Source organism: Stenella coeruleoalba, assembly GCF_951394435.1.
Source record: "Stenella coeruleoalba genome assembly, chromosome: 9".
In the NCBI taxonomy this organism is placed as follows: domain Eukaryota; kingdom Metazoa; phylum Chordata; class Mammalia; order Artiodactyla; family Delphinidae; genus Stenella; species Stenella coeruleoalba.
Genome location: NC_137155.1, coordinates 103,867,423 through 103,884,515, shown reverse-complemented (window position 1 = coordinate 103,884,515; position 17,093 = coordinate 103,867,423). Strand labels below are relative to the sequence as shown.

The 17,093-nt window shown below is 44.9% G+C and overlaps 1 protein-coding gene across 4 annotated transcripts in view; it reads right to left on the bottom strand.

Annotated features, from left to right (window-relative positions):
* The window catches only part of UBE3C (ubiquitin protein ligase E3C), a 117,812-nt gene that overhangs the window by 32,157 nt on the left and 68,562 nt on the right, over window positions 1-17,093 (bottom strand). For 3 of the 4 annotated variants that reach the window (XM_079931330.1, XM_079931332.1, XM_079931333.1), the window contains 4 exons: window positions 16,012-16,099; window positions 15,589-15,686; window positions 14,434-14,566; window positions 5,091-5,338 (listed from right to left, as the gene is read on the bottom strand). In XM_079931330.1, the coding sequence (XP_079787456.1) occupies window positions 5,091-5,338; window positions 14,434-14,566; window positions 15,589-15,686; window positions 16,012-16,099 (567 nt within the window). The remainder of the gene's footprint in view (window positions 1-5,090; window positions 5,339-14,433; window positions 14,567-15,588; window positions 15,687-16,011; window positions 16,100-17,093) is intronic. The other variant, XM_079931331.1, reaches the window with a different exon arrangement.

Below are 17,093 nucleotides of genomic sequence, written 5' to 3'. Positions count from 1 at the left end.
ACAAAATTAAAAACTTTTGTGCTTCTAAGGAGTACATCAAGAAAATGAAAGACAACCCAAAGAAAAGGAGATAATATTTGCAGACCACGTACCTAATAAGGGACTTGAAACTAGAATATATAAAGGACTTAATAAAAGGCAAACAACTCAGTTTAGGAAATGGGCCTGAATAGACATCTCTCCACAGAAGACAAGAAGCACACGAAAAGATGTTCAACATCATTAATCATCAGGGAAATGCAAATCAAAACCATAATGACACACCACTTCACACCCACCGGGACGGGTGTTACAAAAAAAAGACAGACAATAGTAAGTGTTGGCAAGGATGTGGAGAAAATGGAACTCGCATACATTGCTGGTGGGACTGTAAAAGGGTGCGGACATTTTGATATAGTCACCATATGACCCAACACTTCCACTCCTAGGTATGTATTTCTCTTGGCAAGAGAAATGAAAATATACTGTCCATGAGTGTCCACAGCAGCATTACTCATAAGAGCCAATAGCAGAAACAACCCAACGATCCATCAAACGGCAAACTGATAAACTACAGCACGTATTCACAGGAGACAAAGAAGGAACGAAGTGCTGATATACGCTACAGTACGGAGGAACCCTGAAAACATTACGCCGAGGCAAAGGAATCAGTCACAGAAGGCCACATATTGTGTGAGTCCATTTATATGAAATGTCCAGAACACGCAGATCACAGAGACAGGAAGTAGGTTAGTGGTGGCCCAGGGCTGATAGGACTGGAGCAGAATGGGGAACAACTGCTAATGAACATGGGGTTTCCTTTTTAGGATCTGTTCTGAAATTACAGTGGAGATGGCTGCACAACTCAGTGAACGTACTAAAGCCCGCTGAACTGTACTCTTTCAAAGGCTGCATTTTATGGAATGTGAACTGTACTTCAAAAAAACTGTTACTTCAAAATAAGTCACAAGAGCGTCACCTACTTTGCAGGCATCAATTTTTAATTAAGGTGCTTCTCAAATGGGCAACTCCATACACTAAGCTTCAAGGGAAGGTCTGTTTAATATAATACGTACCACAGAGAACAGAACTACAAATAAAGGAATTTAATTGTAAAGTTGAAAATGATTACAGTTCTGATTAATTTTTATAGAAAATGATTACATAGCAACATTAGTCTCTTACTTACTTATTCAAAGACGGTAAAGCTGCTGAGTAATCACCCCTGGACACTGAGCTCTGAGCGTGGCTTGCACTCCGCCTGCTGCTGGCTCAGTGTCGCCGCCCGGAGCAGAGCTGTGCCCCTCGTAGCCCCACCTTCCTGACCTCCCAGCTGCCTTCAGCACACTGCTCACTCCTCCTCCTTGGTACACTTTCTTCCCTACTGAGACTCCACCTCCTTGGGCCCTCCTCCCCATGTGCTCACTCTGCACAGTCTCTCCAGACACCACAGTGCAGCCCTGCGTCAGCCGGGCGCTCACCAGTGGCTGCCCCCTCTCACCTCGTCTAGCAGAGATGGCCCCTGGCCCTCCACCAGCCCCAGGGCTGCTCAACGCCGCAGCCCCGAGCCACAGCGGCTGCTGACACCCAAGCTGATGAGAACGACGACATCACAAGGAGATTCCCTGCCCCAGCCCCAGGGCAGCCAGACAACATCTGCGCCATCGCAGCAAGTTCCTGCAGAGGGTGCAGCTCTGGGTCACACCTGCTCATCAGTTCTTCGCTGTGCCTCTCCCAGGATTCCAGACCACCCCCCTGTCTGGTTCTTTACCCATGGACACTTCACCGAAGACTGCTACCCTATCTTTGAACACCGACCAAACCATCCACCCATTCTTCTCTGGAACTTGTGCTTTCTCTAGAGATCCTCTCTCTCCTTCCCTCGGGAGCCAAGCCGGCTGAAAAGGCCACCGACACTCTTTCCACCTGTAACCCTTCCATTTCCTTTACCTCACCCCAAAGCAAACTCATGTCTATCATGCCACCCCACTAAAAACATCACCACCGACTACCCCCCTCATGTCCACCAGCTGAGGGATGGTTACATAAACGTGGTTACATCCTACAACAGAATATTAACTGGCAATAGAAGGAGTGAAGTACTGACACACGGCACAACGTGAGTGATCCCTGAAAACACGCTGAGGGACAGAAGCCAACCACAAAAGGCCACGTGTCATGATTCAATTTACAGGAAATGTGCAGAATAAGGACACAAATAAGAGACAAACGGTACCTTAACAGATTAATTAATAGTAGAGTAAGCAACAAAAAGTAGATTAGTGTTTGCCTAGGTCTTGGGGGTGGGAAGGGAGGAGTAACTGTTAATGGATACAGGTGATGAAAAGGTTCTAAATTTGTAGTGACAGTCGTACAAACCTGTGAATGCACCGAAACCGCTGAACTGTACCTTTTAAATGGGTGAATTGCATGGTTTGAGAATTCTATCTCAATAAAACGTTACAAGAAAAAAACACCCAGAAAACAAACACTTGCTGATAAATCCAGTGGTCACGTTTCAGTCCTCAGCTGACCTGACCTCACAGCATGACGCTAGGTAATCAGGGCACCGTCACTCAGGACCGGATTGCTGTCCTCGTCTCTAAAAGCCATTCTCCGCGTGGGTTCCACAGGGTCTCCCTAAAAATGTACAAAGTCTGTCACCTCAGCCATTTGCTGAACACAGTGATTCTGCACGACCCACGGGATGAAGAGCCAACCTGTCATCATGGGACACACCGGCCCTTTATGGTCTGGTTGCCGGCTGGCCCTCCGGCAGGGCTGGCAAACCTGTCCTGGAAAGGGCCCAGCAGCACATACTTCAGCACTGCTCAGCTCTGCCCCCGGGGAAAGCAGCCACAGACAATATGGAAATGATATTCCAGTGAAGCCTTTTTTTAAAAAAAGAGAAAACAAACAAACAATAAAATAGGCGGGTAGACTTGCTCAGGGGCTGTAGTTTGCTGCCCTTAGTTTCAGACTGTCACCTCTGGTCACTCCTTTGACTTTCAGAAGCCGTACTGATTACAGTCCTTGTGTTATAATCCAGCCCGTCTCTAAAATGTGTTGGATAGTAAATATTAAATATCAGGCGTTCCTAGTCTACTATTTCAAACAGTGGAAATAAAAATGCATTCCTAGACGATCCAAAAACCCTCACAAATTTCCCCAAAATACCATGAAAAATGTTTACCTATCTGTATAACAACACACCCAGGTTCTTGGGCAACATAAAGCATGAACTTCATTTATTATCAATCTCAGTCGTTAGTGGCCACGGTGTGTGCACTGTGCACGATACTTTCCAGAACCAGGGAGAAGTTACATCTTCCTTCTATACTGCAAGAAACATCCCAGTATGAAGAGAAACGGGAACTAACTTGAGGAAGGGATCTTCTGAACTGGGCCCGGTGCCTGGCAGAAGTGGGTGCTGGGAGCCAGGAAGCGGGCAGAAGACATCTCCTCACTCTGACGAGGCGGGCTGGCCAGGAGGCCCGAGGCTGGACCGCAGCACCCACACGATCCTCCCACCTCCACCCACTAGACACTGCAATGGGCTGCTGACTCAGACGGTAGACTTGGGGTAAAACTTTTTGTCTGTCATGACCGTGAGTACTTGGTAGTTAGTTTGAGTACCGGGGAATCCCTGCACACGTCCCCAAACACACCATGCTCTGTAAGTTACGACTGGTGGAACGAATTCATTCATTCATTCATTCATTCAAAAACCAAGAATCATTCATTTTCAATTTCCTATGGGAATAACCAGATGATTTTCCACCTCACTTGCAACAGCTGGGCATAAGTTTCAATTACTGATTTTAGTGGGATACTTGCCAGCCACATCCTGTTAGGATTAGTAATTATCAACACTATTTAAGTGCAAAGAAGCAAACAAAATAACCTTATATGTAAATGTTTCCATAACTTAAAATGCTAGTAATCAATTAAAAAGAAAAAAAAGAAGAATCCCGTTCTTGGGGGACTGGGCCCGAGCTGTGGGGAAGAGCCCCTCCCAACGTAGCTGGAGCCCCACCTCCTACGCCCCGCCTATGGCAGCCCACAAGCTATGCCACGGTCTCAACGTCTGTGTTTCCCCCAAACCCCACACACTGTGATGGCGTCAGGAGGTGGGGCCCCTGGTGCTTAGGGCACGAGGGTGGAGCCCTCGTGAATGGAATTAGAGCCCTTGCAAAGAAGCCCCACGGAGCTCCCTCGCCCCCTTCGGCCATGTGAAGACCCAGGGAGCAGGCACCAGCTCTGAACCAGGAAAGGGGCCTCCACCAGATAAAACCACGCGGTGCCCTGATCTCAGACGCCAGGCTCCAGAACTGCGAGAGGTCAATTTCTGTTGTCTGTAAGCCACCCAGTCTGTGGGATCTTGTTACAGCAGCCTGAACAGACTAAGGCCAGCACTGCTCTAGTTCAACAGTAAGTGGGACTGGCCTCAGTGGGTACCTTCGTCCTGCTCTGACTCTCACGGGAAGGTGTGCTTTGAAAGTTTCACCATTAACTAGGAAGTTTCCACTACGTTATATAACTAAGTTTTCCTTTCATCTACAATAAAGGGTAAGGTGTGTTTGTATAGATGGTGTATACCATCAGATGTAACATTCTGGTTACTACAGCATTACCGTAATATCCTTAAGTGGCCAATTTTCAAGAATCTGCATACAACGTATATAACACAAACTACACTGAATAACTATGGCCTTCCACCTCACAGCACTTTGAAAATTTTATAGAACCTTAAAAGAATCACTTTTAACACTGATTATCAACAAGAGCAACTGTGAAAAGACAAAATATTTACAGTACTCATACCTATGCTAGCAGATAAACAGAATTTTATGTGTATAAACAGAATTTTATATCATGCTTCCCATGTTTTCTACACTGTATCAATAATTTTTAAATGTACGTAACTGTGTATGAAATGTATAATGCTATAAAGCAGTTATTACGTAAGAAAACACGATTCAGGGGTTCATCAAAATTACTTAAGCAATTCTGAATAAAGACCTTCGATGAAACAGGCGGTAGCCACACAGAAGCACCGCATTTCCTCACCCCGTGGTCTGAGACCCGTTTTGACATAAAGTTTACTTTACCTTTCCAAGCATCCTGCCCAGGAAGTAGTAATGTCTGGCAAAGGACTCCCCCACAAGCATCTGGGCAGCTGGGTTGGGGTACAGCAGCCCTTCGTTAGTGGTCTTAAAGAAGCCCTGGTTGGGGTTAAACCCCGACTTCAGTAGTTCATTTAGAAACTCTCTGAAAATACCACCACCGTCAATGCCAGCTTCGTCCAGGCCATGTGCATTGAGTAAGTGCACACGGATCCGCTTTTTCAAATCAGGCTCTGTTAAAAGAGGGGGGATGGGGCAAGGAGAAAATATTTTTTTAAAAAGCAATAAAATAAGCTGGTATTACAGGAAGTTAGGTAAGGGGAGCAAGAATATTAAAAATATTTTAATGCAAGACTTAAAAAAAAAAATCAACATTAAAAAGAGACAATGAGACAGACTGACCAGTATTTCCCTCAGAGCCCACAATGGGAAGAGAGACGTTCCTTTGCACTGATACTGACAGACCAAGAATGGAGTGAGGCGGGGGAGGTGTGTTTGGCAGAAAGTACAGTTATCCCACATATGCTAAAGGATGTAACAAACTCAAATACCAGGAAGAGGGGAATGGAATTGAGGACCTAAGGATAATACTGGAACAGAAAACTATTACCAAGAAAGGCAAAAAGATAAACGAACAAAGCAGATGTCAACGAAGTTAACATTACAAAGACCCTTGGAAAGAGGCGCAGGACACGAGTCAGAACACCAGAATCTGCATCAGTTAAAACGATGTTTGGCTGAAAAATGGGGGACATTTTTGGTTACACAATGTGCCACAATATGCAATTTTTAAGTTGCTGAAGTCTGCCTGGCATGTGAGGGGCATTTCCACACAGGTCCTCATAAGGACAGCACTGAATAGTAGGGATGCCAGGCCCCGGACTCACTTGCAATGAATGCAATAGCCTCTGACACAGGCTTCAGGGCACAGGCCCCAAATACGGGCCAGTAGACGTGCTTCTACCACAAGTCAAAACCAGGGGCTCCCTGGCTTAATCAGGGAACAGGTCTGACAAAGTAACTGACACGTCCTTCACCGTCTCCCACCAACGTCCTTCGGGTGCTTTGCACATCAAGAGCCGCAGGTGGAGGGCAACTGAACCCAGGTCGCAGGGCTGCACCCGGGTCCACGCTGTAGCTGTCTTTCCAGCAGTGTGCAGTCGCCCACACGTATCTGACCCAAAGCATCTCAGGGGACAGGTGAGCTCTAGAAAACACCCCGGAAAGGGGTTTAGCAGAATGTCGGTTCAGCTGAACTCCAGCACTGTGATGTGCGAGTGTCAGTACTGAGGTCACAGGACCTGGGGTGTGAATATTCTATACTACCTTTCAAACAGGGCCGACAGTTTAACGTGTGGACTGAGGCCCACGGCGCCTGCACAGGAGAGGGCCGCCCACCCATCCTGCCACAGGGACAAAAGCTGTGCCTGGCGAGCTCTCCTCTAGGGCAGTGCAGGAGTAAACAAACCCGACCAGAGGCGGCAGCAGCGCCCTCTTGCGCTCGTGCTTGTGAGGGAATAACCACCGCTGACGTCTACCCCGAGCTGGCAGAACTCACGCCAGGAATTTCACATACATTAATCACTTCCAACCCTTTAACAACCTCTGGGTTAAGAATAATCCCCATTCTCGTGTGAGAAATCCAAGGACAGGGAAGGCCGAATGATTTACCCAAGGACATACAGCTAATATTGTAAAGGGTAGTACTGTAATTTTAAAACATGTCTATTACCTACAAAGCATAGGTTCTTTTCTACTAAAACACGTTCTTTTATTTCTAAAATTTAACTACATTTAAATGAAGAACATGCTTTTCAATGATGATTAAATTCCACAAACAACGTTATTTGCATCTATTTTGATCAATACAATTACCAAGCATGTTCACCCTCAAGGTCTAGGTAAAAGGCAGGAAGAATTCTAAGCAGATAACCGCGGATGCAACACAAAACACAGTTGGTTCTCTGTGACCTTCACATATATCTTCTCAACACTCAGTTTTCAGGATAAACTACAAGCATTTATTTGTCATGTACAGTATTTCTCAAACTGAATGTCAACAGTTAGCAGCAGCAGGTTTCTGAAAAATTCAAAGTGTAAACACTCTGTAAGCGGTGGTGCTCCAAGGCCCGCCCGCTAACCCTCATCCAAACCACTAACCCCCTCACCCAAACCGCTAACCCTCTCACCCAAACCGCTAACCCTCTCACCCAAACCGCTAACCCTCATCCAAACCGCTAACCCTCATCCAAACCACTAACCCTCTCATCCAAACCACTAACCCTCTCATCCAAACCACTAACCCTCATCCAAACCGCTAACCCTCTCATCCAAACCACTAACCCTCTCATCCAAACCACTAACCCTCATCCAAACCGCTAACCCTCTCATCCAAACCGCTAACCCTCATCCAAACCGCTAACCCTCTCATCCAAACCGCTAACCCTCTCATCCAAACCGCTAACCCTCATCCAAACCGCTAACCCTCTCATCCAAACCGCTAACCCTCATCCAAACCGCTAACCCTCTCATCCAAACCGCTAACCCTCATCCAAACCACTAACCCTCATCCAAACCGCTAACCCTCTCATCCAAACCACTAACCCTCATGCAAACCGCTAACCCTCTCATCCAAACCACTAACCCTCATCCAAACCACTAACCCTCATTCAAACTGCAGCACTAATCTTCTGCGGGGGGGGGGGGGGAAGTGGGGGGCGGGGGGCGGGTCTTTGTATCTCAGAGGCTCCACAGCCACTCACAGACGTCACTTCCTCAATTGTGGCCAGAACTGAGATTCTGTGGTTCCCTGAAGCTCATTTCTGTAAACAGCAATATACAATAGCACCATATTTTTAGAAGCAAATCTAGTCTTCTAGGTATCTTGCCACTACTTGATTCAAAAGACAGATTAAAAGTATCTACTTACACAGTAAGGTTGGGGTGGGGGGACCTAAGTCGTATATTACAGTTGACCCTTGAAGAATTCAGAGCTTAGGGGCCCACACACAGTTGAAAATCACACAGTTGTAACTTGTGACTCCCCCAAAACTTAACTACTAATAGCCCACCGTTGACCAGAAGCCTTACCGACAACATAAACCGTCGATTAACACATATTTTGTATGGTATACATATTATATACTCTACTCTTACAATAAAGTGAGCTAGGAAAAGGAAAATGTTATTAAGAAAATCATAAGGAAGAGAAAATACATTCACAGTACTGTACTGTATTTATTGACATGTCAAGTTTACATCATCTGCTTTCAAGATGAATCGCCTGGCTGTCAGTACCCACACCAACACTGTCTTACACGATACAGAACACTGTAGATGTTATACACATTACTAACACTAGACATTGAAAATGAAAAGATAACGTGAAAACGAAATTCCTATTTGTTTACAGGTATAACGATTCGTGCACTGGTAACAAAGCGTCAAGAATATGACTGTTTACGGTAGCCTAGCCTACACACTAAGGAATGAACCCTTACAGCATGTTTATGGCATACGCCATTAGTCAGATCCATGATACAGTATTGGTAGCATTGTTACCCGTTTTTAAAAATCACTTACCTGTGATGAGAGGCCGATAAGCAGTTTCTCCAATTACAAGAGAGAGGGAGGCATACTGTACGGTAACGTTACTTTGAAAGCAATGTTTTGAGAGTAAGAAAGCTATCACATCGTTAATTTTACAGTTAGCATCGCTCACTTTGCACTTATGTAAGCACGGGCTGTCCACTTCAGTACAAGTCCCGCACACGATGAACTGTCATCTGTCTACACAATGAACACCTGGGCCACGATGATGATGACACAGAAATGTCTCACACGGTTCTTAGACTCTCCCAGGAAGACACTCACACACACAAGAGCTAAGCTGCTCACTGCGAAGTGGGAGTGGATCAGCACAAAGGCCTTCGTCCTCGTCCTCGCGGTGATTAGGCCGAGGAGGAGGCGTTGCGGGGGAGGTGGAAGGGGAGGCAGGGGGGGCAGGCACGTTTGCTGTGACTTTACGGGAACAGATCATAATTTCTGCCTGACTTTTTTGCTCTTTTATTTCTCTAGAACTGTTTCTATACGGAACCACTCCTTCTTCCACTGTTTGCTTTAGTTCCAGTGCCCACATCACAGAAGGGTCCAAGGCGTAAAAGTCAGGAGCGACGTCGAGCAATCAGAACCCTCCCGCCAGGTGGCCTGCTTGCCGCCAGGTGCTCTTCTTCTGCATCCTGTCCTCGTCACTGGCTGTGGTTCAGAGGCTCTCATCTCCACCCATTCGTCTTCTGTCAGCTCCTCTCACCTGGTGCCTACTAGCTCTTGCCTTTTTTCTCCAAGATCCGTATTTTGAAAGCCCACCCCACCTTTTTTTTTTTACCGTATTTACAATCTCTTTCACGATTTCCTTGATTGGCTCCGACGTAGATCCTGTGAAGTGATGCACAGCATCTGGACGCTTTTCCCCAGCAGGACTGTGCTGTTTCTGGCGTGGCGGCTTTCACGGCTCTTTCTATAACAGCTATGGCATCACCAATGGTAGGAGACTCTCACGATGTTCTCTCTGCTGGGTTCTCTGACACCAAGTTGACAAGCCTTTCCATGGAGCACCATGTGTAATGAGCCTGAAAGGTCCCTATGGCCCCCTGATCTAGAGGCTGAATTAGAGATGTGTTTTGTGAGCCAGCAGACCACTTCTATGCCTTTGGTGTTGAACTCATGGGTTTCTGGGTGGCTACGTGCATTGCCAATATCGAAAGAGCTGTAAAGGCCATCCCTTGCCAACAAGGTGCTTCATGAGGTCAAGGACAAGGCACCGATGGAACCAATCCAGAAAAAGGGCTCTCACTGCCCAGGCCTTCTTGTTGTCCAACCAAAGACAGACAGCTGGTGCTTACCTTTCCCCTAGAGGCTGGGGTGAGCAGCTCTCTAGATGAGGGCAGTCCTGCCCATACACCCAGCTGCACTCCCGCCCCTCCTGCTTAAATACTGGTGCTCACTTCTCCTCCTCACTAAAAAATGTCCTCTGTGGCAGATTTTCCCCAGAATGGGGCACTTTCGCCTGCATTAAAAACCTGTTCAGGCAGATGTCCCTTCTCCTCAACGATTTTCTTAACAGCGTCTGGGAGCTCATCTGCTGCCTGTTGGTGGGCAGATGCTGTTTCTGCTGTTATCTTGACAATTTTAAAGCCACACTTCTTCCTAAAATTATCAAAACATCCTTTGCTGGCATTAAATTCTTCAGCTTTTGATCCTTCACCTTCCCTTTGCTTTAAGTTGTCATATAAGATACGAAGTAGCAGTATAACACACTATTTTGAACAAACTGGAAATAAATTTTAGGGCTCTCTTGACAATTTTTAGGCTCTCCTGAAAACTCTTGACAATTTTTTTTTTTTTTGCAGTACGCGGGCCTCTCACTGTTGTGGCCTCTCCCGCTGCGGAGCACAGGCTCCGGACACGCCGGCGCAGCGGCCATGGCTCACGGGCCCAGCCGCCCCACGGCATGTGGGATCCTCCCGGACCGGGGCACGAACCTGCGTCCCCTGCATCGGCAGGCGGACTCTCAACCACTGCGCCACCAGGGAAGCCCCTTGACAATTTTTAAAGCAACATGGTTATTAGATGGTTTATTCTTTTTTTACGACCAGTAAGAGAAAGTAAATTTGAAAGTATGTAAGGGAAATGCAAACCTTTAACAAAACATATGGATATATTTTCTGACTTTGAAAATTTTTTAGAAAAAGTAAATTAACTGAAAACATATCTGGCTTTTGTATAAATAAAATATGTAAACTTAAAATATTATGTTATGAAAATAATACATCACAGTTTCTTACTAATTTTCAATGACATCAATGTCATTGGAAATTAAACATTTAGAGAATAAAACATGTATAGAAGAAAAAAGTCATATAGAAAGACTACTTTTCCTCAAATCATATTGGAGTCTATAGACATGCCTTTCTTACAGCAATCCTGCACGCATTTTCAATATGAAATAAAAAGGTACGTCACCAAAAGTACAAGGGTTTTGTGCTGCTGGTGTAGCTGCTGCCACAGCTTCACAAATTTCCTTTTCTTATTTTTTATTTTTTACAACAGTCCTCACGGTGGATTCATTTGTCTTGAAGTGGCAGTAACCAGAGCTGCAGGTACACATCAAACAGCCCAACATTTTCTCGTAACGTCACACCTTTTCTCTGCTTCTTGGGAGCACGTCCAGCATCACTTGCAGCACTTTGTGTTGGTCCCCCGTGTTCGCTAAGGTTCACAGGGTTGCACTAGACACAAGGGAAAATACACAAGAACCACGAGCCATCACTTTTTACTGGGTTCGCGGTTTCCTGGAGGGGACGTGTGCTCAGGCGGAGGTGATGAGGGTCACGCTTGTCTCAAGGGGGTCCACACCACACTGAACTCAGCGCAGGAGCACCGGGAGGCGGCTAAGAGATCGTTAAAGCAGGACAGCGTGCGCTACAGGCACCTGCATGTTTGCTTACATTTCTCCTAACTGTGAAGGGCGCCACACACCGTCTGCAAGTGTTTCTGTAAGTTTTGATAAACTTTAACTTCTTATAATAGATCTGTGTATGCTTCTGACAGTAAATGATAAAACAGACTAGTATCTATCAATACGTATATTTTATGCACTCATGACATACCTTTTTCTTAATTTTTTCAGTATTTCTAGGTTACGCAGTTTATCTGCAAGTTTTTTCTAATTGTTATAAATCTCCAAAAAGTTTGGCAATATATTTCTTGAAAAAAATCTGCATAAGTGGACCCGCACAGTTCAAACCTGCATTGTTCAAGGGTCAACTGTACTTTGATTTTACCCTATTATCACTTCTTCTTCAGAAAAACAACGTAATAAACCCTGCCCATTAAGCAAGACAGAATCCAACGAACCAACACACAAGAGCACAAGTGAGGCTCTCAGGAATGGAGTCCAGAACAGCTCAGCGCCGACAGCTCTAGCAAATCTCATCCCAGACAATGGATGACACCAAGAGCTCACCGAGACGTTAACCCTCACAACACTCCTGAGAGCAAATACGGTCCCTTCTCCATAGTCACCACAAGGAGAGATGAACAAGCCACGCTCTCCCCCAGGTAAAGTGCTGCCGGGTGGAGGCACGGTGGAGAGTGCGTGCGTGGCATCACCGTGCCAGGACCTGTGCCACTCTGCTTGCTTAGCTCCCTACTGCAAAAAGAAGTCACTCAACTTCTCTGAGCTCCACCAGTTCAGTTCACTTGCCAGATGGGGCGAAACCCACACTTTAGAAAACTGTTCTGAGATGATACGAGATATAAGAGCCCATAAAGAATGGACCTGCTTTAATGACTAGATGATGTATGGAATAACCCTATTAATTGATTATATGTAAATGATCAGTCAACGAAGCACTTCAAACCAATTTTCCATAAGTAAATTAAATATTCTGAGATGATATTTAATTTTATAATTTGCATAGCAAAATACCAAACGATTTTGACATATGGTTTAAAAATTCTTATTAAGAAGGCCTGACCAAGAGAACACTCGTAAAGATTTAAGGCATCATAACATAAATATTGTAAGATTCTTCCAAAATCTTTAAACTCAATGAGATTATCAGCCTGCACAACTAGAGAGCTGGAGTGTGATGAACTTTTACATCATTTTTAAGCTTAAGGATTCATTAGGAAATTTGGGGCTTGTTATCACTGAGCAGTAACGTCTTAATCTCCATGAAATAAAGTTAACTGAAAATCGCTGCTAAGCACGTGTTCTCATTTTGGCTGAAGAGCTCGCGGACACACACTAGCCTGCAGGAAGCAGGACCTGCAGGAAGCCCAAGCCCACCAGGTGCAGAACCAGGTCGGCTGTGAACGTCCACGCCCTTCGCGGTGACCCAGCCTGGGAGACACGGCTCCCAAGACCTGGCTCACGCCCTGCATCTGAGGAAGCCCTCCAGCATCAAGCACATCTCAGCTCTTCTCTGAAGATGCCAGCCGTCTGCCAACTTACGACTCCGTCAGAGCTCTTGTCTTTCTTGTTTTCAATCACAAATTCAACGAACATCTACTGAGCACTAGCTAGCTGGGTGGGAGGAACAAGGATTCAGGATCCCATCTTAAACCGTGAGGGCCTCAGTCAAGTGGGAGACACAGAGACAGAAACTGCTAACACAGTAACACATAACACAATACAACAGCTACAATAATTGATTATGAAGGACTGTAGATCCCAAAGGAGGGAGAACTTTTTTTTTCCCCAAAAATATGTTAGACTAGGTGTCAGAATACCCGATATCTGCCCCACTCATACAAAAAGTTTTGAAAGCACGACATCCTAGGCAACAGTAACCTGGGATAGAGGAGAGCTCACAGCCTGTGTCAGACTTGAGTTAAAACTCTGTCTCAGTCTCTGATACTTGACCTCAGAGGGCAATGGCACAGATTAAACGACCAAACTAAGCTGGGTTAAAGACAAAAATTCTGCACACAAAACCTGGCACAGAGTAAGGGAACAAGTGACGTTAGCGTTCCTCCACTGTTCCACAATATGAAAGAAAAGTATTCAAAATGAGAGGTTTTGCTTTCCTAGAAGAAAATGAAATTACTCCCCTGGAAGAAAAGGCAACCGTTATTCTGTATCTGACAACCTGCCAGCACCTCCCAAAGATGTGAGCTGGAGCCTGCCAGGCTTTCGTTTTTAATACCTGCATTGATATAACACCGATTTAATGTAATATCACAGGTACCATATTGTGAAGTTAAAATTATTAATATATATATTAATAACACTAAAACTTTTAACACTGGGTGTCAAAGATTAACATAAGACAAAATGTGTCACTGACCTCTAAATGCTGTCCCAATTATTGTTACAATATATAATTCTCTTTTATCTAATAGCAGTGTCATTGAAGCACACTTAACCTCTGATAAAGAAATTTGGATTGCAATGGTGTTTATATTAGTGTATTTAACTTGGCTTACAATTTATGATGTTTACATAAATAGCCTGTTATATACGACATTTTTAGAATCATAGCTTTTTTGTCAACTAAATTTTAGACAGACATTTGGGGGAAAGAAAAGCTCTTTCCTTAAAAAAACAAATGAATATTTGAAAGGCTTCTGGAGCAATAATTATTTGTTAATCTTAGAATTATTATTTGATAATATACATCCCCCAATTTTGACCTACTACATTTGTTTTGAACAGTCATTACAGAACAAGATAATCAACACTAATTGTCTAATGATCACCCTTTTCTGTAGTCCCCCAGCCTCCCACTGCCACAGGTGCACATACAGAGAGAATCATATATACCATTTTCTGGGGAAAGTTTGTCATAAGCATCTTCATAAATATAATTTCTTCTTATTGTGACATTAATTCCATCCAGAAATGGACCGTCTCCTTGAACTTCTTGCTTATCTGCATAAATCAACCTTTGAAAGATCTAAGAGGGGAAATGATAAGGTTACTTGAAAACAACAGATTTTACGTTATAAACATAAGCAACCAAAAGGAAAAACCGCAAAATAAACCTTCACTTTACCTTCTGTATCTCCATAAACTCTGAAACAAATTTTAAAGGCCAAGGTATCAGATACTGATTTTATGCCTTATCAGTGAACGTGCACTATTTATATATTTGTAATATTGTTCCTTTTCCCCACTTTACAACAAATTTTAAAAATCCCATGCTATGTCATATTTTCAATATTTCCTTTTGGAAACCTTTTATAAAACTCCAGATGGTGGCAGGAAGAAGAGTAGCTTTGGAAAGCTGTACATTAATATTAGTAGGAATATCTCTATGGTGATAAAATTCAAGTAATTTTTTTTATGCTAAAAATCCAGTAGAGGGCACTCAGGAATTATGCAACACCATGTGTATACGTGAGTGTGTATGTATTTTAATGAAGAAATGTCAATAGCTTTAAATGTTCATCCTGTGAAAAGAGTGGGCAGACCTAAAAAACACCCTCTTGAAGCCAGAAGTGTAGTAGTTTTTAGAAATTGCTAAATAAGTTGGTGAATACAAACAAAACATTTTTTCAAGAGGTATTTGATTGGATTATGCTTTTATAAATCATGGTCAACTATTAACAATCTAATAAGAAAAACATAAATTATTTAACGAGATAGGCACTAGGCAACTTTATAGAGATTTTTTCCATTGGTGTTACTTTTTTTTTTTTTTTTTTTTTTTGCGGTACGCGGGCCTCTCACTGTTGTGGCCTCTCCTGTTGCGGAGCACAGGCTCCGGATGCGCAGGCTCAGCGGCCATGGCTCACGGGCCCAGGCACTCTGCGGCATGTGGGATCTTCCCAGACTGGGGCACGAACCCGCATCCCCTGCCTGCATCGGCAGGTGGACTCTCAACCACTGCGCCACCAGGGAAGCCTGGTGTTACTTTTTAACTCTGAGATGATAGAAATAACCACAAAACACATGAAAAGAAACCAAATTCCATACCTTTACTCGCTCCTCAAACGGAACCACAAAGGGCAACTCTGTTAGGATGGCGAGCTGTCTTTCCTCAGACACAGACAGTGGCGGGGACTCCAGACCTACTGCAACACAGTTTAAAACCTTCGTTACTGTGTGTACCTTCCTTTCCAGACTCACAAGGCTACACTCTGTATGGTTCAATTTAAAGACATTCTGGAAAAAGCTGAACTATATACAGGGACAAAAAACCCAACCTGTGGTTGCAGGGGCCAGGGTAAGGAGCTGGCTACAAGGCATGAGGTGTTTTCTGGAACGATGAAACTCCTCTACCTGGTCGATCATGGTCAAAAATCACAGACCAGCAGACTAAAGAGCGAACTTCACAGTACGTGAACTACACCTCAGTAAACACGAGTTAGAAGAGCGACGAGGTCCCAGGGAGCTCACCGTCCAGGGTGGACCGCAGGGGGCCGATCCTCCCCATTCGCCTGAACCTCCAAGCACTTCTGGACGCCGGGACGTAGAGCTGGGTGACCTGTGGGGACCAGACACCCTGCTTAGTCAGCCCTTCCCTGTGTCCCAGCACACACGCCTACCCTGCCTCATTCGAGCTGCACCGGTGTTTCACATTTATTTAGTTGCGTCCCTCTCTCCCACCTCCTGTCCTTTTCAGGAGACCTCTTCATAACCTCTCTCCTATGCTGGTGCTCTAGTCAACGATGTATAATATCTGGACATAGTAAATCATCATAATATGACTGCTTTATGAAGAAAACCACATCACCCTTAAAAAATTAATTTCTCACTATTACCAAATATTCACTCTCATAATTTTTTAAAAAATTGTCTGAATGAGCATCCAAATAAGGCTGGTATAGTGTGTACTGTCTCTGAATCCTTTTCATCTGTCAGGTCCCTTCAGCCCTCATTTCTGCCCTTGTGCCTTTGATGAGGAAGCAGAAGCATTTGTCCCGTAATCTTCCCCATTGTGTGGATCTTGCTAATTGCAGCATCATGGTGTCAGCATGCACTTCTAGCCCCTCCATTTCCTATAAATTTGTCGTTACATCTGGAAGTTTCACCAGGCTTGGTCTCCGGGAGAAACACTTCGGAGGTGGACGGTGTTCTCTCCTCGAGAGGCACGCGTGCTCAGCACCGCTGGTCGCAGGTCAGCGATGAGAGCAGGAACTGGTGGGAAAATAGCAGCCAACTGTCAACAGGCACCAGACACACTGCTTGGCTCAGCTGACAGTCTCCCTGGAGCACAGCAGCAGCAAGACCCTCGTCCCCCAGGCCTCCGGCCCACGTCTCCACTGTACTTCAGCGGGGGGCCGACACCGAACTTCATCAGAGCAGGCAGGCTAGACACCGTCTTCACGTGCTGTCAGCTGGAACACTTCCACGTCGAGAAGGCTCTCACAGCATCGACTCCACGGTTAGCCCACGAACAGTTCACAAAGGAAAGGCGGGCTAAAGGTGTGATGACTTCCTTCTTCCTACCAGTGTTTAAAACGAGGGCGGTTCCTCTG